General features: G+C 43.9%; 1 protein-coding gene across 3 annotated transcripts in view; it reads right to left on the bottom strand.

Moving 5' to 3' along the window:
- Window positions 1–26,321, bottom strand: part of VPS28 (VPS28 subunit of ESCRT-I) — a 147,502-nt gene that overhangs the window by 2,041 nt on the left and 119,140 nt on the right. For all 3 annotated transcript variants that reach the window (XM_077293525.1, XM_077293527.1, XM_077293526.1), the window contains 2 exons: window positions 25,909–26,010; window positions 25,122–25,175 (listed from right to left, as the gene is read on the bottom strand). In XM_077293525.1, the coding sequence (XP_077149640.1) occupies window positions 25,122–25,175; window positions 25,909–26,010 (156 nt within the window). The remainder of the gene's footprint in view (window positions 1–25,121; window positions 25,176–25,908; window positions 26,011–26,321) is intronic.

The following is a 26,321-nucleotide window of genomic DNA, read 5'->3' as shown; positions in this document are numbered from 1 at the left end:
GCTCCTGTCCCCCTGCACTGGGCGCCTCTGAGGGAGAGAGAGCCTGCAATCAAGCTGCAAGGTCAGGAATATCTCCCTGTGTGTGCTCCGAGGGACAGATAGAGAAGCCGCTCAGTTCCCCACCGTCACATCCAGGGCCGGACTGGGACCAAAAAGCAGCCCTGGCACAAATAAAAATTCACCAGCCCACATACGAGTGTCGTAGAATCAAATTGTAAAGCACTGACAGGACGTGCTGACTTTTTTGGTTTGTTAAACCAATCAATGTGTTATACCACTTTACATATGTAACCTGCAGTGGCCATAGGGGGAATAGACATGAATTCAACACAGATGGACTATTATCACACTGCAGAATATGCTAAAAAATACAGCACTGATCACACACACTAGTTACCTCACACACATGTAACACACACAAGTAACACACACTACAGATACCTCAAACACATGTAACACATCCACACTACAGATACCGCACACACATGTAACACACACTACAGATACCTCACACACATGTAACACACACTACAGATACCTCAAACACATGTAACACACACTACAGATACCGCACACACATGTAACACACACTAGATACCTCAAACACATGTAACACATCCACACTACAGATACCGCACACACATGTAACACACACTAGATACCTCAAACACATGTAACACACACTACAGATACCGCACACACATGTAACACACACTACAGATACCTCAAACACATGTAACACATACACACTACAGATACCGCACACACATGTAACACACACTACAGATACCTCACACACATGTAACACACACTACAGATACCGCACACACATGTAACACACACTAGATACCTCAAACACATGTAACACATCCACACTACAGATACCGCACACACATGTAACACACACTAGATACCTCAAACACATGTAACACATCCACACTACAGATACCGCACACACATGTAACACACACTAGATACCTCAAACACATGTAACACACACTACAGATACCGCACACACATGTAACACACACTACAGATACCTCAAACACATGTAACACATCCACACTACAGATACCGCACACACATGTAACACACACTAGATACCTCAAACACATGTAACACACACTACAGATACCGCACACACATGTAACACACACTACAGATACCTCACACACATGTAACACATCCACACTACAGATACCTCACACACATGTAACACACACTACAGATACCTCACACATGTAACACACACTACAGATACCTCAAACACATGTAACACATCCACACTACAGATACCGCACACACATGTAACACACACTAGATACCTCAAACACATGTAACACACACTACAGATACCGCACACACATGTAACACACACTAGATACCTCAAACACATGTAACACATCCACACTACAGATACCGCACACACATGTAACACACACTACAGATACCTCACACACATGTAACACATCCACACTACAGATACCGCACACACATGTAACACACACTACAGATACCTCACACATGTAACACACACTACAGATACCTCAAACACATGTAACACATCCACACTACAGATACCGCACACACATGTAACACACACTAGATACCTCAAACACATGTAACACACACTACAGATACCGCACACACATGTAACACACACTAGATACCTCAAACACATGTAACACATCCACACTACAGATACCGCACACACATGTAACACACACTAGATACCTCAAACACATGTAACACACACTACAGATACCGCACACACATGTAACACACACTAGATACCTCAAACACATGTAACACACACTACAGATACCGCACACACATGTAACACACACTACAGATACCTCAAACACATGTAACACATCCACACTACAGATACCGCACACACATGTAACACACACTACAGATACCTCAAACACATGTAACACATACACACTACAGATACCGCACACACATGTAACACACACTACAGATACCTCACACACATGTAACACATCCACACTACAGATACCTCACACACATGTAACACACACTAGATACCTCACACACATGTAACATACACTACAGATACCTCACACACAAGTAACACACACTAGATACCTCACACACATGTAACACACACTACAGATACCTCACACACATGTAACACACACTACAGATACCTCACACACAAGTAACACACACTAGATACCTCACACACATGTAACACACACTACAGATACCTCAAACACATGTAACACATACACACTACAGATACCGCACACACATGTAACACACACTACAGATACCTCACACACAAGTAACACACACTAGATACCTCACACACAAGTAACACACACTAGATACCTCACACACAAGTAACACACACTACAGATACCGCACACACAAGTAACACACACTACAGATACCTCAAACACATGTAACACATCCACACTACAGATACCTCACACACATGTAACACACACTACAGATACCTCACACACAAGTAACATACACTACAGATACCTCACACACAAGTAACACACACTAGATACCTCACACACAAGTAACATACACTACAGATACCTCACACACAAGTAAAACACACTAGATACCTCACACACATGTAACACACACTACAGATACCTCAAACACATGTAACACATACACACTACAGATACCTCAAACACATGTAACATACACTACAGATACCTCAAACACATGTAACACACACTACAGATACCTCACACACAAGTAACACACACTAGATACCTCACACACAAGTAAAACACACTAGATACCTCACACACAAGTAAAACACACTAGATACCTCACACACATGTAACACACACTACAGATACCTCAAACACATGTAACATACACTACAGATACCTCAAACACATGTAACACACACTACAGATACCTCACACACATGTAACACACACTACAGATACCTCAAACACATGTAACATACACTACAGATACCTCAAACACATGTAACACATACACACTACAGATACCTCACACACAAGTAACACACACTAGATACCTCACACACAAGTAACACACACTAGATACCTCACACACAAGTAACACACACTAGATACCTCACACACAAGTACCACACACTACAGATACCTCACACACAAGTAACACACACTAGATACCTCACACACAAGTAACATACACTACAGATACCTCACACACAAGTAACACACACTAGATACCTCACACACAAGTAACACACACTAGATACCTCACACACAAGTAACACACACTAGATACCTCACACACAAGTAACACACACTACAGATACCTCACACACAAGTAACACACACTAGATACCTCACACACAAGTAACATACACTACAGATACCTCACACACAAGTAACACACACTAGATACCTCACACACAAGTAAGACACACTAGATACCTCACACACAAGTAACACACACTAGATACCTCACACACAAGTAACACACACTAGATACCTCACACACAAGTACCACACACTACAGATACCTCACACACAAGTAACACACACTAGATACCTCACACACAAGTAACATACACTACAGATACCTCACACACAAGTAACACACACTAGATACCTCACACACAAGTAACACACACTAGATACCTCACACACAAGTAACACACACTACAGATACCTCACACACATGTAACACACACACTACAGATACCTCACACATGTAACACACACTACAGATACCTCACACACATGTAACACACACTACAGATACCTCACACACATGTAACACACACTACAGATACCTCACACACATGTAACACATACACACTACAGATACCTCACACACATGTAACACACACTACAGATACCTCACACACATGTAACACACACTACAGATACCTCACACACATGTAACACATACACACTACAGATACCTCACACACATGTAACACACACACTACAGATACCTCACACACATGTAACACATACACACTACAGATACCTCACACACATGTAACACACACTACAGATACCTCACACACATGTAACACATACACACTACAGATACCTCACACACATGTAACACATACACACTACAGATACCTCACACACATGTAACACACACTACAGATACCTCACACACATGTAACACACACTACAGATACCTCACACACATGTAACACATACACACTACAGATACCTCACACACATGTAACACACACACTACAGATACCTCACACATGTAACACACTACAGATACCTCACACACATGTAACACACACTACAGATACCTCAAACACATGTAACATACACTACAGATACCTCAAACACATGTAACACATACACACTACAGATACCTCACACACAAGTAACACACACTAGATACCTCACACACAAGTAACACACACTAGATACCTCACACACAAGTACCACACACTACAGATACCTCACACACAAGTAACACACACTAGATACCTCACACACAAGTAACACACACTAGATACCTCACACACAAGTAACACACACTAGATACCTCACACACAAGTAACACACACTAGATACCTCACACACAAGTAACATACACTACAGATACCTCACACACAAGTAACACACACTAGATACCTCACACACAAGTAAGACACACTAGATACCTCACACACAAGTAACACACACTAGATACCTCACACACAAGTAACACACACTAGATACCTCACACACAAGTACCACACACTACAGATACCTCACACACAAGTAACACACACTAGATACCTCACACACAAGTAACATACACTACAGATACCTCACACACAAGTAACACACACTAGATACCTCACACACAAGTAACACACACTAGATACCTCACACACAAGTACCACACACTACAGATACCTCACACACAAGTAACACACACTACAGATACCTCACACACATGTAACACACACACTACAGATACCTCACACATGTAACACACACTACAGATACCTCACACACATGTAACACACACTACAGATACCTCACACACATGTAACACACACTACAGATACCTCACACACATGTAACACATACACACTACAGATACCGCACACACATGTAACACACACTACAGATACCTCACACACATGTAACACATACACACTACAGATACCTCACACACATGTAACACACTACAGATACCTCACACACATGTAACACATACACACTACAGATACCTCACACACATGTAACACACACTACAGATACCTCAAACACATGTAACACATACACACTACAGATACCTCAAACACATGTAACACATACACACTACAGATACCGCACACACATGTAACACACACTACAGATACCTCACACACATGTAACACATACACACTACAGATACCTCACACACATGTAACACACACTAGATACCTCACACACATGTAACATACACTACAGATACCGCACACACAAGTAACACACACTACAGATACCTCACACACAAGTAACACACACTAGATACCTCACACACATGTAACACACACTAGATACCTCACACACAAGTAACACACACTACAGATACCTCACACACAAGTAACACACACTAGATACCTCACACACAAGTAACACACACTACAGATACCTCACACACAAGTAACACACACTAGATACCTCACACACAAGTAACATACACTACAGATACCTCACACACAAGTAACACACACTAGATACCTCACACACAAGTAACACACACTAGATACCTCACACACAAGTACCACACACTACAGATACCTCACACACAAGTAACACACACTACAGATACCTCACACACATGTAACACACACACTACAGATACCTCACACATGTAACACACACTACAGATACCTCACACACATGTAACACACACTACAGATACCTCACACACATGTAACACACACTACAGATACCTCAAACACATGTAACACATACACACTACAGATACCGCACACACATGTAACACACACTACAGATACCTCACACACATGTAACACATACACACTACAGATACCTCACACACATGTAACACACTACAGATACCTCACACACATGTAACACATACACACTACAGATACCTCACACACATGTAACACACACTACAGATACCTCAAACACATGTAACACATACACACTACAGATACCTCAAACACATGTAACACATACACACTACAGATACCGCACACACATGTAACACACACTACAGATACCTCAAACACATGTAACACATACACACTACAGATACCTCACACACATGTAACACACACTACAGATACCTCACACACAAGTAACACACACTAGATACCTCACACACAAGTAACATACACTACAGATACCTCACACACAATTAACACACACTAGATACCTCACACACAAGTAACACACACTAGATACCTCACACACAAGTAACACACACTACAGATACCTCACACACAAGTAACACACACTACAGATACCTCACACACATGTAACACACACACTACAGATACCTCACACACATGTAACACACACTACAGATACCTCACACATGTAACACACACTACAGATACCTCACACACATGTAACACACACACACTACAGATACCTCACACACATGTAACACACACTACAGATACCTCACACATGTAACACACACTACAGATACCTCACACACATGTAACACACACACACACTACAGATACCTCACACACATGTAACACACACTACAGATACCTCACACATGTAACACACACTACAGATACCTCACACACATGTAACACACACTACAGATACCTCACACACATGTAACACACACTACAGATACCTCACACACATGTAACACACTACAGATACCTCACACACGTAACACACTACAGATACCTCACACATGTAACACACACTACAGTTACCTCACACATGTAACACACTACAGATACCTCACACACATGTAACACACACTACAGATACCTCACACATGTAACACACACTACAGTTACCTCACACACATGTAACACACACTACAGATACCTCACACACATGTAACACACACTACAGATACCTCACACACATGTAACACACACTACAGATACCTCACACACGTAACACACTACAGATACCTCACACATGTAACACACACTACAGTTACCTCACACATGTAACACACTACAGATACCTCACACATGTAACACACTACAGATACCTCACACACATGTAAGGCTACGTTCACATTTGCGGCTAGCGCCGCAGCGTCGGGCGCCGCAGCGGCGCCGCATGCATCATGCGCCCCTATATTTAACATGGGGGCGCATGGACATGCGGTGCACTTGCTTTTTGCGCCGCATGCGTCCCTGCGGCGCCCGCGTCGGGGCGCAGAGGACGCAGCAAGTTGCATTTTTGCTGCGTCCAAAATCAATGGAAAAAAGGACGCATGCGGCGCAAAAAGCAGCGTTGTGCATGTGTTCACATTTGCGCAGTGCGTTGCGGCGGCGACGCTGCGGCGCACACCGCAAATGTGAACGTAGCCTAACACACACTACAGTTACCTCACACATGTAACACACTACAGATACCTCACACACATGTAACACACACTACAGATACCTCACACATGTAACACACACTACAGATACCTCACACACATGTAACACACACACACTACAGATACCTCACACACATGTAACACACACTACAGATACCTCACATGTAACACACACTACAGATACCTCACACACATGTAACACACACTACAGTTACCTCACACATGTAACACACACTACAGATACCTCACACACATGTAACACACACTACAGATACCTCACACACATGTAACACACACTACAGATACCTCACACACGTAACACACTACAGATACCTCACACATGTAACACACACTACAGATACCTCACACACATGTAACACACACTACAGATACCTCACACATGTAACACACACTACAGATACCTCACACACATGTAACACACACTACAGTTACCTCACACATGTAACACACACTACAGATACCTCACACACATGTAACACACACTACAGATACCTCACACATGTAACACACACTACAGATACCTCACACACATGTAACACACACTACAGATACCTCACACACATGTAACACACACTACAGATACCTCACACACGTAACACACTACAGATACCTCACACATGTAACACACACTACAGTTACCTCACACATGTAACACACTACAGATACCTCACACACATGTAACACACACTACAGATACCTCACACACATGTAACACACACTACAGATACCTCACACATGTAACACACACTACAGTTACCTCACACACATGTAACACACACTACAGATACCTCACACACATGTAACACACACTACAGATACCTCACACACATGTAACACACACTACAGATACCTCACACACATGTAACACACACTACAGATACCTCACACACAAGTAACACACACTAGATACCTCACACACAAGTAAGACACACTAGATACCTCACACACAAGTAACACACACTAGATACCTCACACACAAGTAACACACACTAGATACCTCACACACAAGTACCACACACTACAGATACCTCACACACAAGTAACACACACTAGATACCTCACACACAAGTAACATACACTACAGATACCTCACACACAAGTAACACACACTAGATACCTCACACACAAGTAAGACACACTAGATACCTCACACACAAGTAACACACACTAGATACCTCACACACAAGTAACACACACTAGATACCTCACACACAAGTACCACACACTACAGATACCTCACACACAAGTAACACACACTAGATACCTCACACACAAGTAACATACACTACAGATACCTCACACACAAGTAACACACACTAGATACCTCACACACAAGTAACACACACTAGATACCTCACACACAAGTAACACACACTACAGATACCTCACACACATGTAACACACACACTACAGATACCTCACACATGTAACACACACTACAGATACCTCACACACATGTAACACACACTACAGATACCTCACACACATGTAACACACACTACAGATACCTCACACACATGTAACACATACACACTACAGATACCTCACACACATGTAACACACACTACAGATACCTCACACACATGTAACACACACTACAGATACCTCACACACATGTAACACATACACACTACAGATACCTCACACACATGTAACACACACTACAGATACCTCACACACATGTAACACACACTACAGATACCTCACACACATGTAACACATACACACTACAGATACCTCACACACATGTAACACACACACTACAGATACCTCACACACATGTAACACATACACACTACAGATACCTCACACACATGTAACACACACTACAGATACCTCACACACATGTAACACATACACACTACAGATACCTCACACACATGTAACACATACACACTACAGATACCTCACACACATGTAACACACACTACAGATACCTCACACACATGTAACACACACTACAGATACCTCACACACATGTAACACATACACACTACAGATACCTCACACACATGTAACACACACACTACAGATACCTCACACATGTAACACACACTACAGATACCTCACACACATGTAACACACACTACAGATACCTCAAACACATGTAACATACACTACAGATACCTCAAACACATGTAACACATACACACTACAGATACCTCACACACAAGTAACACACACTAGATACCTCACACACAAGTAACACACACTAGATACCTCACACACAAGTAACACACACTAGATACCTCACACACAAGTACCACACACTACAGATACCTCACACACAAGTAACACACACTAGATACCTCACACACAAGTAACACACACTAGATACCTCACACACAAGTAACACACACTAGATACCTCACACACAAGTAACACACACTAGATACCTCACACACAAGTAACATACACTACAGATACCTCACACACAAGTAACACACACTAGATACCTCACACACAAGTAAGACACACTAGATACCTCACACACAAGTAACACACACTAGATACCTCACACACAAGTAACACACACTAGATACCTCACACACAAGTACCACACACTACAGATACCTCACACACAAGTAACACACACTAGATACCTCACACACAAGTAACATACACTACAGATACCTCACACACAAGTAACACACACTAGATACCTCACACACAAGTAACACACACTAGATACCTCACACACAAGTACCACACACTACAGATACCTCACACACAAGTAACACACACTACAGATACCTCACACACATGTAACACACACACTACAGATACCTCACACATGTAACACACACTACAGATACCTCACACACATGTAACACACACTACAGATACCTCACACACATGTAACACACACTACAGATACCTCACACACATGTAACACATACACACTACAGATACCGCACACACATGTAACACACACTACAGATACCTCACACACATGTAACACATACACACTACAGATACCTCACACACATGTAACACACTACAGATACCTCACACACATGTAACACATACACACTACAGATACCTCACACACATGTAACACACACTACAGATACCTCAAACACATGTAACACATACACACTACAGATACCTCAAACACATGTAACACATACACACTACAGATACCGCACACACATGTAACACACACTACAGATACCTCACACACATGTAACACATACACACTACAGATACCTCACACACATGTAACACACACTAGATACCTCACACACATGTAACATACACTACAGATACCGCACACACAAGTAACACACACTACAGATACCTCACACACAAGTAACACACACTAGATACCTCACACACATGTAACACACACTAGATACCTCACACACAAGTAACACACACTACAGATACCTCACACACAAGTAACACACACTAGATACCTCACACACAAGTAACACACACTACAGATACCTCACACACAAGTAACACACACTAGATACCTCACACACAAGTAACATACACTACAGATACCTCACACACAAGTAACACACACTAGATACCTCACACACAAGTAACACACACTAGATACCTCACACACAAGTACCACACACTACAGATACCTCACACACAAGTAACACACACTACAGATACCTCACACACATGTAACACACACACTACAGATACCTCACACATGTAACACACACTACAGATACCTCACACACATGTAACACACACTACAGATACCTCACACACATGTAACACACACTACAGATACCTCAAACACATGTAACACATACACACTACAGATACCGCACACACATGTAACACACACTACAGATACCTCACACACATGTAACATACACACTACAGATACCTCACACACATGTAACACACTACAGATACCTCACACACATGTAACACATACACACTACAGATACCTCACACACATGTAACACACACTACAGATACCTCAAACACATGTAACACATACACACTACAGATACCTCAAACACATGTAACACATACACACTACAGATACCGCACACACATGTAACACACACTACAGATACCTCAAACACATGTAACACATACACACTACAGATACCTCACACACATGTAACACACACTACAGATACCTCACACACAAGTAACACACACTAGATACCTCACACACAAGTAACATACACTACAGATACCTCACACACAATTAACACACACTAGATACCTCACACACAAGTAACACACACTAGATACCTCACACACAAGTAACACACACTACAGATACCTCACACACAAGTAACACACACTACAGATACCTCACACACATGTAACACACACACTACAGATACCTCACACACATGTAACACACACTACAGATACCTCACACATGTAACACACACTACAGATACCTCACACACATGTAACACACACACACTACAGATACCTCACACACATGTAACACACACTACAGATACCTCACACATGTAACACACACTACAGATACCTCACACACATGTAACACACACACACACTACAGATACCTCACACACATGTAACACACACTACAGATACCTCACACATGTAACACACACTACAGATACCTCACACACATGTAACACACACTACAGATACCTCACACATGTAACACACACTACAGATACCTCACACACATGTAACACACACTACAGATACCTCACACACATGTAACACACACTACAGATACCTCACACACGTAACACACTACAGATACCTCACACATGTAACACACACTACAGTTACCTCACACATGTAACACACTACAGATACCTCACACACATGTAACACACACTACAGATACCTCACACATGTAACACACACTACAGTTACCTCACACACATGTAACACACACTACAGATACCTCACACACATGTAACACACACTACAGATACCTCACACACATGTAACACACACTACAGATACCTCACACACGTAACACACTACAGATACCTCACACATGTAACACACACTACAGTTACCTCACACATGTAACACACTACAGATACCTCACACATGTAACACACTACAGATACCTCACACACATGTAAGGCTACGTTCACATTTGCGGCTAGCGCCGCAGCGTCGGGCGCCGCAGCGGCGCCGCATGCATCATGCGCCCCTATATTTAACATGGGGGCGCATGGACATGCGGTGCACTTGCTTTTTGCGCCGCATGCGTCCCTGCGGCGCCCGCGTCGGGGCGCAGAGGACGCAGCAAGTTGCATTTTTGCTGCGTCCAAAATCAATGGAAAAAAGGACGCATGCGGCGCAAAAAGCAGCGTTGTGCATGTGTTCACATTTGCGCTGTGCGTTGCGGCGGCGACGCTGCGGCGCACACCGCAAATGTGAACGTAGCCTAACACACACTACAGTTACCTCACACATGTAACACACTACAGATACCTCACACACATGTAACACACACTACAGATACCTCACACATGTAACACACACTACAGATACCTCACACACATGTAACACACACACACTACAGATACCTCACACACATGTAACACACACTACAGATACCTCACATGTAACACACACTACAGATACCTCACACACATGTAACACACACTACAGTTACCTCACACATGTAACACACACTACAGATACCTCACACACATGTAACACACACTACAGATACCTCACACACATGTAACACACACTACAGATACCTCACACACGTAACACACTACAGATACCTCACACATGTAACACACACTACAGATACCTCACACACATGTAACACACACTACAGATACCTCACACATGTAACACACACTACAGATACCTCACACACATGTAACACACACTACAGTTACCTCACACATGTAACACACACTACAGATACCTCACACACATGTAACACACACTACAGATACCTCACACATGTAACACACACTACAGATACCTCACACACATGTAACACACACTACAGATACCTCACACACATGTAACACACACTACAGATACCTCACACACGTAACACACTACAGATACCTCACACATGTAACACACACTACAGTTACCTCACACATGTAACACACTACAGATACCTCACACACATGTAACACACACTACAGATACCTCACACACATGTAACACACACTACAGATACCTCACACATGTAACACACACTACAGTTACCTCACACACATGTAACACACACTACAGATACCTCACACACATGTAACACACACTACAGATACCTCACACACATGTAACACACACTACAGATACCTCACACACATGTAACACACACTACAGATACCTCACACACGTAACACACTACAGATACCTCACACATGTAACACACACTACAGATACCTCACACATGTAACACACTACAGATACCTCACACACATGTAACACACACTACAGATACCTCACACACGTAACACACTACAGATACCTCACACATGTAACACACACTACAGTTACCTCACACATGTAACACACTACAGATACCTCACACACGTAACACACTACAGATACCTCACACATGTAACACACACTACAGTTACCTCACACATGTAACACACTACAGATACCTCACACACATGTAACACACACTACAGATACCTCACACACATGTAACACACACTACAGATACCTCACACATGTAACACACACTACAGTTACCTCACACACATGTAACACACACTACAGATACCTCACACACATGTAACACACACTACAGATACCTCACACACATGTAACACACACTACAGATACCGCACACATGTAACACACACTACAGATACCTCACACACATGTAACACACACTACAGATACCTCACACATGTAACACACTACAGATACCTCACACACATGTAACACACACTACAGTTACCTCACACATGTAAGGCTACGTTCACATTTGCGTTGTGCGCCGCAGCGTTGGCGCCGCAGCGCACAACGCAAACAAAAACGCAGCAAAACGCATGCACAACGCTGCGTTTTGCGCCGCATGCGTCCTTTTTTTCATTGATTTTGGACGCAGCAAAAATGCAACTTGCTGCGTCCTCTGCGCCCGGACGCGTGCGCCGCGGTGACGCATGCGGCGCAAAACGCAAGTGCGACGCATGTCCATGCGCCCCCATGTTAAATATAGGGGCACATGACGCATGCGGCGACGCTGCGGCGCCCGACGCTGCGGCGCAGACCGCAAATGTGAACGTAGACTAACACACACTACAGTTACTTCACACATGTAACACACACTACAGTTACCTCACACATGTAACACACTACAGATACCTCACACACATGTAACACACACTACAGATACCTCACACATGTAACACACACTACAGTTACTTCACACATGTAACACATATACACTACAGATACCTCACACACATGTGACACATATACACTACAGATACCTCACACATGTAACATATACACTACAGATACCTCACACACATGTGACACATACACACTACAGATAACACACACACATGTAACACACACTACAGATACCTCACACACATGTAACACACACTACAGATACCGCACACACATGTAACACATACACACTACAGATAACACACACACACACTCTGTGCTGCAGGAGAGGTCACTATACATGTGCAGCTCCTTCTGCTCACAGCAAGCACTTTCCCAGCACCTCCCCCGCTCTCTCCTTCTGTCGGGGCTGTGGACCAGAGCAGGAGAAGATGTGACCAGGGCCGGACTGGCCATAGGGCATTTCTGGCAAATGCCAGAAGGGCCGGTCCTTGTAATGGGCCGCTAGACATATCGCCCCCTCCGCGCTGTCAGTGGGCGTTCCAGAGTTCCCTTCAGCAGCCAGGACGCCGGGCGGCATTTGCTTCCCTTGCACACTGATCGCGCTGTATTAGGAGGAAGTGGGCGGTCTGATGTCCTGATCAGTAGCGCTGCAGTGAGGTAACATAGAAACAGGATGAGGGGCCACGCTGTGCTGTGCTGCTCCGGCCATGCCTCCCGCTGCAGCCTGTGATCAGGACATCAGACCGCCCACTTCTTCCAGTCTAGTGAGGCGATAGGGCATGAGGGGGTGCAAACATTTTTCTATGCACTGACTTTTTTTTTCTGCTGCGCCGGGTTCAGCCATTCAAAAAAGGGGCGTGCCGTGCTGGAGAAGAACACTGGCCAATGAGCATCAGATTGATAGAAGAGCTGATTGGCCAGTGCTCCTGTCCCCCTGCACTGGGCGCCTCTGAGGGAGAGAGAGCCTGCAATCAAGCTGCAAGGTCAGGAATATCTCCCTGTGTGTGCTCCGAGGGACAGATAGAGAAGCCGCTCAGTTCCCCACCGTCACATCTTCTCCTGCTCTGGTCCACAGCCCCGACAGAAGGAGAGAGCGGGGGAGGTGCTGGGAAAGTGCTTGCTGTGAGCAGAAGGAGCTGCACATGTATAGTGACCTCTCCTGCAGCACAGAGTGTGTGTGTGTGTTATCTGTAGTGTGTATGTGTTACATGTGTGTGCGGTATCTGTAGTGTATGTTACATGTGTGTGAGGTATCTGTAGTGTGTGTTACATGTGTGTGCGGTATCTGTAGTGTGTGTTACATGTGTGTGAGGTATCTGTAGTGTGTGTTACATGTGTGTGTGTTATCTGTAGTGTGTATGTGTCACATGTGTGTGAGGTATCTGTAGTGTATATGTGTTACATGTGTGAGGTATCTGTAGTGTATATGTGTCACATGTGTGTGAGGTATCTGTAGTGTATATGTGTCACATGTGTGTGAGGTATCTGTAGTGTATATGTGTTACATGTGTGAAGTAACTGTAGTGTGTGTTAGTCTACGTTCACATTTGCGGTCTGCGCCGCAGCGTCGGGCGCCGCAGCGTCGCCGCATGCGTCATGTGCCCCTATATTTAACATGGGGGCGCATGGACATGCGTCGCACTTGCGTTTTGCGCCGCATGCGTCACCGCGGCGCACGCGTCCGGGCGCAGAGGACGCAGCAAGTTGCATTTTTGCTGCGTCCAAAATCAATGAAAAAAAGGACGCATGCGGCGCAAAACGCAGCGTTGTGCATGCGTTTTGCTGCGTTTTTGTTTGCGTTGTGCGCTGCGGCGCCAACGCTGCGGCGCACAACGCAAATGTGAACGTAGCCTTACATGTGTGAGGTAACTGTAGTGTGTGTTACATGTGTGTGAGGTATCTGTAGTGTGTGTGTTACATGTGTGTGAGGTATCTGTAGTGTGTATGTGTTACATGTGTGTGAGGTATCTGTAGTGTGTGTTACATGTGTGTGAGGTATCTGTAGTGTGTGTTACATGTGTGTGAGGTATCTGTAGTGTGTGTGTGTGTTACATGTGTGTGAGGTATCTGTAGTGTGTGTTACATGTGTGAGGTATCTGTAGTGTGTGTTACATGTGTGTGAGGTATCTGTAGTGTGTGTGTGTTACATGTGTGTGAGGTATCTGTAGTGTGTGTTACATGTGTGAGGTATCTGTAGTGTGTGTTACATGTGTGTGAGGTATCTGTAGTGTGTGTGTTACATGTGTGTGAGGTATCTGTAGTGTGTGTTACTTGTGTGTGAGGTATCTGTAGTGTGTGTTACTTGTGTGTGAGGTATCTAGTGTGTGTTACTTGTGTGTGAGGTATCTAGTGTGTGTTAATTGTGTGTGAGGTATCTGTAGTGTATGTTACTTGTGTGTGAGGTATCTAGTGTGTGTTACTTGTGTGTGAGGTATCTGTAGTGTGTGTTACATGTGTGTGAGGTATCTGTAGTGTGTATGTGTTACATGTGTTTGAGGTATCTGTAGTGTGTGTTACATGTGTGTGCGGTATCTGTAGTGTGTATGTGTTACATGTGTTTGAGGTATCTGTAGTGTGTATGTGTTACATGTGTTTGAGGTATCTGTAGTGTGTGTTACATGTGTGTGAGGTATCTGTAGTGTGTATGTGTTACATGTGTGTGAGGTATCTGTAGTGTGTTACATGTGTGTGAGGTATCTGTAGTGTGTATGTGTTACATGTGTGTGAGGTATCTGTAGTGTGTGTTACATGTGTGTGCGGTATCTGTAGTGTGTATGTGTTACATGTGTTTGAGGTATCTGTAGTGTGTGTTACATGTGTGTGAGGTATCTGTAGTGTGTGTTACATGTGTGTGAGGTATCTGTAGTGTGTGTTACATGTGTGAGGTATCTGTAGTGTGTGTGTTACATGTGTGTGAGGTATCTGTAGTGTGTGTTACTTGTGTGTGAGGTATCTGTAGTGTGTGGTACTTGTGTGTGAGGTATCTAGTGTGTGTTACTTGTGTGTGAGGTATCTAGTGTGTGTTACTTGTGTGTGAGGTATCTGTAGTGTATGTTACTTGTGTGTGAGGTATCTAGTGTGTGTTACTTGTGTGTGAGGTATCTGTAGTGTGTGTTACTTGTGTGTGAGGTATCTAGTGTGTGTTACTTGTGTGTGAGGTATCTGTAGTGTGTGTTACTTGTGTGTGAGGTATCTAGTGTGTGTTACATGTGTGTGAGGTATCTAGTGTGTGTTACTTGTGTGTGAGGTATCTGTAGTGTGTGTTACTTGTGTGTGCGGTATCTGTAGTGTATGTTACATGTGTGTGAGGTATCTAGTGTGTGTTACATGTGTGTGAGGTATCTGTAGTGTGTATGTGTTACATGTGTGTGAGGTATCTGTAGTGTGTGTTACATGTGTGTGCGGTATCTGTAGTGTGTATGTGTTACATGTGTTTGAGGTATCTGTAGTGTGTATGTGTTACATGTGTTTGAGGTATCTGTAGTGTGTGTTACATGTGTGTGAGGTATCTGTAGTGTGTATGTGTTACATGTGTGTGAGGTATCTGTAGTGTGTTACATGTGTGTGAGGTATCTGTAGTGTGTATGTGTTACATGTGTGTGAGGTATCTGTAGTGTGTGTTACATGTGTGTGCGGTATCTGTAGTGTGTATGTGTTACATGTGTGTGAGGTATCTGTAGTGTGTGTTACATGTGTGTGAGGTATCTGTAGTGTGTGTTACATGTGTGTGAGGTATCTGTAGTGTGTGTTACATGTGTGAGGTATCTGTAGTGTGTGTGTTACATGTGTGTGAGGTATCTGTAGTGTGTGTTACTTGTGTGTGAGGTATCTGTAGTGTGTGGTACTTGTGTGTGAGGTATCTAGTGTGTGTTACTTGTGTGTGAGGTATCTAGTGTGTGTTACTTGTGTGTGAGGTATCTGTAGTGTATGTTACTTGTGTGTGAGGTATCTAGTGTGTGTTACTTGTGTGTGAGGTATCTGTAGTGTGTGGTACTTGTGTGTGAGGTATCTAGTGTGTGTTACTTGTGTGTGAGGTATCTAGTGTGTGTTACTTGTGTGTGAGGTATCTAGTGTGTCTTACTTGTGTGTGAGGTATCTAGTGTGTGTTACTTGTGTGTGAGGTATCTGTAGTGTATGTTACTTGTGTGTGAGGTATCTAGTGTGTGTTACTTGTGTGTGAGGTATCTAGTGTGTGTTACTTGTGTGTGAGGTATCTAGTGTGTGTTACTTGTGTGTGAGGTATCTAGTGTGTGTTACTTGTGTGTGAGGTATCTGTAGTGTGTGGTACTTGTGTGTGAGGTATCTAGTGTGTGTTACTTGTGTGTGAGGTATCTAGTGTGTGTTACTTGTGTGTGAGGTATCTAGTGTGTGTTACTTGTGTGTGAGGTATCTGTAGTGTGTATGTGTTACATGTGTTTGAGGTATCTGTAGTGTATGTTACATGTGTTTGAGGTATCTGTAGTGTGTGTTACATGTGTGTGAGGTATCTGTAGTGTGTGTTACATGTGTGAGGTATCTGTAGTGTGTGTGTTACATGTGTGTGAGGTATCTGTAGTGTGTATGTGTTACATGTGTGTGAGGTATCTGTAGTGTGTGTTACATGTGTGTGAGGTATCTGTAGTGTGTGTTACATGTGTGTGAGGTATCTGTAGTGTGTATGTGTTACATGTGTGTGAGGTATCTGTAGTGTGTATGTGTTACATGTGTGTGAGGTATCTGTAGTGTGTGTTACATGTGTGTGAGGTATCTGTAGTGTGTATGTGTTACATGTGTGTGAGGTATCTGTAGTGTGTGTGTTACATGTGTGTGAGGTATCTGTAGTGTGTATGTGTTACATGTGTGTGAGGTATCTGTAGTGTGTGTTACATGTGTGTGAGGTATCTGTAGTGTGTGTTACATGTGTGTGAGGTATCTGTAGTGTGTATGTGTTACATGTGTGTGAGGTATCTGTAGTGTGTGTTACATGTGTGTGAGGTATCTGTAGTGTGTGTTACATGTGTGTGAGGTATCTGTAGTGTGTATGTGTTACATGTGTGTGAGGTATCTGTAGTGTGTGTTACATGTGTGTGAGGTATCTGTAGTGTGTGTTACATGTGTGTGAGGTATCTGTAGTGTGTGTTACATGTGTGAGGTATCTGTAGTGTGTGTGTTACATGTGTGTGAGGTATCTGTAGTGTGTGTTACTTGTGTGTGAGGTATCTAGTGTGTGTTACTTGTGTGTGAGGTATCTAGTGTGTGTTACTTGTGTGTGAGGTATCTGTAGTGTATGTTACTTGTGTGTGAGGTATCTAGTGTGTGTTACTTGTGTGTGAGGTATCTGTAGTGTGTGGTACTTGTGTGTGAGGTATCTAGTGTGTGTTACTTGTGTGTGAGGTATCTAGTGTGTGTTACTTGTGTGTGAGGTATCTAGTGTGTCTTACTTGTGTGTGAGGTATCTAGTGTGTGTTACTTGTGTGTGAGGTATCTGTAGTGTATGTTACTTGTGTGTGAGGTATCTAGTGTGTGTTACTTGTGTGTGAGGTATCTGTAGTGTGTGTTACTTGTGTGTGAGGTATCTAGTGTGTGTTACTTGTGTGTGAGGTATCTAGTGTGTGTTACTTGTGTGTGAGGTATCTAGTGTGTGTTACTTGTGTGTGAGGTATCTGTAGTGTATGTTACTTGTGTGTGAGGTATCTAGTGTGTGTTACTTGTGTGTGAGGTATCTGTAGTGTGTGGTACTTGTGTGTGAGGTATCTAGTGTGTGTTACTTGTGTGTGAGGTATCTAGTGTGTGTTACTTGTGTGTGAGGTATCTAGTGTGTGTTACTTGTGTGTGAGGTATCTGTAGTGTGTATGTGTTACATGTGTTTGAGGTATCTGTAGTGTATGTTACATGTGTTTGAGGTATCTGTAGTGTGTGTTACATGTGTGTGAGGTATCTGTAGTGTGTGTTACATGTGTTTGAGGTATCTGTAGTGTATGTTACATGTGTTTGAGGTATCTGTAGTGTGTGTTACATGTGTGTGAGGTATCTAGTGTGTTTTACTTGTGTGTGAGGTATCTAGTGTGTTTTACTTGTGTGTGAGGTATCTAGTGTGTGTTACTTGTGTGTGAGGTATCTGTAGTGTGTGTTACATGTGTTTGAGGTATCTGTAGTGTATGTTACATGTGTTTGAGGTATCTGTAGTGTGTATGTGTTACATGTGTTTGAGGTATCTGTAGTGTGTGTTACATGTGTGTGAGGTATCTAGTGTGTTTTACTTGTGTGTGAGGTATCTGTAGTGTATGTTACTTGTGTGTGAGGTATCTAGTGTGTGTTACTTGTGTGTGAGGTATCTGTAGTGTATGTTACTTGTGTGTGAGGTATCTGTAGTGTGTGTTACATGTGTGTGAGGTATCTGTAGTGTGGATGTGTTACATGTGTTTGAGGTATCTGTAGTGTGTGTTACTTGTGTGTGCGGTATCTGTAGTGTGTGTTACTTGTGTGTGAGGTATCTAGTGTGTGTTACTTGTGTGTGAGGTATCTAGTGTGTGTTACTTGTGTGTGAGGTATCTGTAGTGTGTGTTACATGTGTGTGCGGTATCTGTAGTGTGTATGTGTTACATGTGTTTGAGGTATCTGTAGTGTGTGTTACATGTGTGTGAGGTATCTAGTGTGTGTTACTTGTGTGTGAGGTATCTGTAGTGTGTGTTACATGTGTGTGAGGTATCTGTAGTGTGTGTTACATGTGTGTGAGGTATCTAGTGTGTGTTACTTGTGTGTGAGGTATCTGTAGTGTATGTTACATGTGTGTGAGGTATCTAGTGTGTGTTACATGTGTGTGAGGTATCTGTAGTGTGGATGTGTTACATGTGTGTGAGGTATCTGTAGTGTGTGTTACATGTGTGTGCGGTATCTGTAGTGTGTATGTGTTACATGTGTTTGAGGTATCTGTAGTGTGTGTTACATGTGTGTGCGGTATCTGTAGTGTGGATGTGTTACATGTGTTTGAGGTATCTGTAGTGTGTGTTACATGTGTGTGCGGTATCTGTAGTGTGTGTTACATGTGTTTGAGGTATCTAGTGTGTGTTACATGTGTGTGCGGTATCTGTAGTGTGTGTTACATGTGTTTGAGGTATCTAGTGTGTGTTACATGTGTGTGCGGTATCTGTAGTGTGGATGTGTTACATGTGTTTGAGGTATCTAGTGTGTGTTACATGTGTGTGCGGTATCTGTAGTGTGTGTTACATGTGTTTGAGGTATCTAGTGTGTGTTACATGTGTGTGCGGTATCTGTAGTGTGGATGTGTTACATGTGTTTGAGGTATCTGTAGTGTGTGTTACATGTGTGAGGTATCTGTAGTGTGTGTTACATGTGTGTGCGGTATCTGTAGTGTGGATGTGTTACATGTGTGTGAGGTATCTGTAGTGTGTGTTACATGTGTGTGCGGTATCTGTAGTGTGGATGTGTTACATGTGTTTGAGGTATCTAGTGTGTGTTACATGTGTGTGCGGTATCTGTAGTGTGTGTTACATGTGTTTGAGGTATCTAGTGTGTGTTACATGTGTGTGCGGTATCTGTAGTGTGGATGTGTTACATGTGTTTGAGGTATCTGTAGTGTGTGTTACATGTGTGAGGTATCTGTAGTGTGTGTTACATGTGTGTGAGGTATCTGTAGTGTGGATGTGTTACATGTGTGTGAGGTATCTGTAGTGTGTGTTACATGTGTGTGCGGTATCTGTAGTGTGTATGTGTTACATGTGTTTGAGGTATCTGTAGTGTGTGTTACATGTGTGTGCGGTATCTGTAGTGTGTGTTACATGTGTTTGAGGTATCTAGTGTGTGTTACATGTGTGTGCGGTATCTGTAGTGTGGATGTGTTACATGTGTTTGAGGTATCTAGTGTGTGTTACATGTGTGTGCGGTATCTGTAGTGTGGATGTGTTACATGTGTTTGAGGTATCTAGTGTGTGTTACATGTGTGTGCGGTATCTGTAGTGTGTGTTACATGTGTGTGAGGTATCTGTAGTGTGTGTTACATGTGTGTGCGGTATCTGTAGTGTGTATGTGTTACATGTGTTTGAGGTATCTGTAGTGTGTGTTACATGTGTGTGCGGTATCTGTAGTGTGTGTTACATGTGTTTGAGGTATCTAGTGTGTGTTACATGTGTGTGCGGTATCTGTAGTGTGGATGTGTTACATGTGTTTGAGGTATCTAGTGTGTGTTACATGTGTGTGCGGTATCTGTAGTGTGGATGTGTTACATGTGTTTGAGGTATCTAGTGTGTGTTACATGTGTGTGCGGTATCTGTAGTGTGTGTTACATGTGTTTGAGGTATCTGTAGTGTGTGTTACATGTGTGTGAGGTATCTGTAGTGTGTGTTACATGTGTGTGCGGTATCTGTAGTGTGGATGTGTTACATGTGTTTGAGGTATCTGTAGTGTGTGTTACTTGTGTGTGTTACATGTGTGTGAGGTAACTAGTGTGTGTGATCAGTGCTGTATTTTTTAGCATATTCTGCAGTGTGATAATAGTCCATCTGTGTTGAATTCATGTCTATTCCCCCTATGGCCACTGCAGGTTACATATGTAAAGTGGTATAACACATTGATTGGTTTAACAAACCAAAAAAGTCAGCACGTCCTGTCAGTGCTTTACAATTTGATTCTACGACACTCGTATGTGGGCTGGTGAATTTTTATTTGTGCCAGGGCTGCTTTTTGGTCCCAGTCCGGCCCTGCATGGAAGCAAACTGTACAGCTGCTATGGAGGCCAGTGTATCAGGTCTGAACCCTCCATAACAAATGGAAACTGCATCTGTGTCTTCCAATATCGTTTAGTACGATGGAGAAGTTTGGAGCCACCAGTTCCCTGCTCCACCATCTACCCTGTGATCTTGCCACTGTGGTGCAATAAAGGCTGAGTCACACATAACGATATCGTTAACGATATCGTTGCAACGTCACGCTTTTGGTGACGTAGCAACGATCCCGCTAAAGATCTCGTTATGTGTAACAGCGACCAACGATCAGGCCCCTGCTGGGAGATCATTGGTCGTTGGGGAATGATCAGGACCATTTTTTGGTCGCTGATCACCCGCTGTCATCGCTGGATCGGTGTGTGTGACGCCGATCCAGCGATGTGTTCACTTGTAACCAGGGTAAATATCGGGTTACTAAGCGCAGGGCCGCGCTTAGTAACCCGATATTTACCCTGGTTACCATTGTAAAAGTTAAAAAAAAAACAGTACATACTCACATTCTGATGTCTGTCACGTCCCCCGGCTTCCACAGGGTTAAACCTGCTTTCGGCAGGAGCGCTGCTAATGCACGTGCTGCTGCCGAGAGCTTCCCTGCACTGACTGTGTCAGCGCCGGCCGTAAAGCAGAGCACAGCGGTGACGTCACCGCCGTTACTGCCGGCGCTGACACATTCAGTGCAGGGAAGCTCTCGGCAGCAGCGCATGCATTAGCAGCGCTCTTGCCGAAAGCAGTTTTAACCCTGTGGATGCCGGCGGGGGACGTGACAGACATCAGAATGTGAGTATGTAGTGTTTTTTTTTTTTTTTACTTTCACAATGGTAACCAGGGTAAATATCGGGTTACTAAGCGCGGCCCTGCACTTAGTAACCCGATGTTTACCCCTGGTTACCCAGGTGCTGCAGGTGGACTTCGGCATCGTTGAAGACAGTTTCAACGATGCCGAAGTCGTTCCCCTGATCGTTGGAGAGAGCTGTCTGTGTGACAGCTCCCCAGCGACCACACAACGACTTATCAACGATCACGGCCAGGTCGTATCGCTGGTCGTGATCGTTGGTAAGTCGTTTAGTGTGACTTAGGCTTAACATTAGGGCATCTGTCTGCCCTGAGCCGCTAGCTGTACAAGCACGAAGCAGACTGCCGCATGCTCCTCACCTCATCATGGCTAGGCGAGCACAATATTATTCTTATTAAAGGGTTATTCCCAAAATAATAAGTTTTCTCCATTCATGGGTGATCTCTGGAGGATCCAACCGCTAACACCCAGCAATCGATGTGGCTCTGGAACACTGAAAACAGGGTCTGAAAGCCCCTCCTGAATGCTCGATCTCGCTCCATTCACTGTGTATGGGACTGCAGAGGTGTGTACAGCGCCCCGCTCCCTCATGAAATTAGACAATCAATGTCATGTCTTACCTAGCGTAGCACGCTTCATAACTGGAGGGGGAGGCGAGTCATGTGTAGTGAACTAATTACTGTGAGAAGGCACCACTGGTTACCACAAGGAGGGCACTATCACTGCACTAAGGGTGTTTGCGAGTGCAATCTGGCCTCGACCACGACGGGCCGGGCCCTACAATTGGGAGGGGGCTGAGAACATACCTCGTCCATTGCTCGGATCTCTAAACGAAGCTTGTCCATCACAGTTATGAAGAGCTGAAAGAGAAAAGCCAAATGTCACCGCCAAGGAGAGCGGCCCCTCCTTATACCAACACACACATACAAATGTACAGACCCCAGTGGAGGGGTATATACTGTGTTCAGGGGAACGACCCCTCAGTATAATCATATCCTGGTGGAGGGGTATATACTGTACACAGGGGCGCGACCCCTCCGTGTAGTCATACCCCGGTGGAGAGGTATATACTGTACACAGGAAAGCTACCTCTCCATATAGTCACACCCCGGTGGAGGGGTATATACTGTGTTCAGGGGAACGACCCCTCAGTATAATCATATTCTGGTGGAGGGGTATATACTGTATACAGGGGGAACGACCCCTCAGTATAATCATACCCTGGTGGAGGGGTATATACTGTATACAGGGGCGCGACCCCTCAGTATAATCATACCCTGGTGGAGGGGTATATACTGTATACAGGAAAGCTACCTCTCCATATAGTCACACTCCGGTGGAGGGGTATATACTGTGTTCAGGGGAACGACCCCTCAGTATAATCATATCCTGGTGGAGGGGTATATACTGTATACAGGGGAACGACCCCTCAGTATAATCATACCCTGGTGGAGGGGTATATACTGTAAACAGGGGAACGACCCCTCAGTATAATCATACCCTGGTGGAGGGGTATATACTGTATACAGGGGCGCGACCCCTCCGTGTAGTAATACCACCATGGAGGAGCATCAGGTCTCGCTGATCACTCACCGATACGATATCCGCGATGCAGCGGTTCAGGTTCCCCTTGTCGTCCTTGATGGTGATTGGTCGATCCTCCTTAATTCGCTCCATGGCCAGAGGACAGTCGAGCTGCGGAGAGACGGACCCTCATAAGGTTATAATAATCTGCCTGTGCCCGAGTGCTAGTTACCTCTGCCATAATATTATGCGCATGCTGACCACGCCATCATCAGGCCTCGCTCCCTGTGTAGGGGACGGGATGTCATTTATACAGAACAATGAAATTCTGGGATTTTATTTTTCCAGGACGTGATCCAATGACAGCAGACATGGCTGCCATCATTACCTGCATCATGGGGGGCAATGGTAGCACCAAGGGGACAGCAGTCCAATTAACGCCTCATATGCATCGAAGGGGTTAAACGATGGGAAGCAGATTC

Source organism: Ranitomeya variabilis, chromosome 3 (assembly GCF_051348905.1).
Source record: "Ranitomeya variabilis isolate aRanVar5 chromosome 3, aRanVar5.hap1, whole genome shotgun sequence".
Lineage (NCBI taxonomy): Eukaryota > Metazoa > Chordata > Amphibia > Anura > Dendrobatidae > Ranitomeya > Ranitomeya variabilis.
Note: the sequence above shows the minus strand (reverse complement) of the source record. Positions and strands in the feature narration are given on the sequence as shown.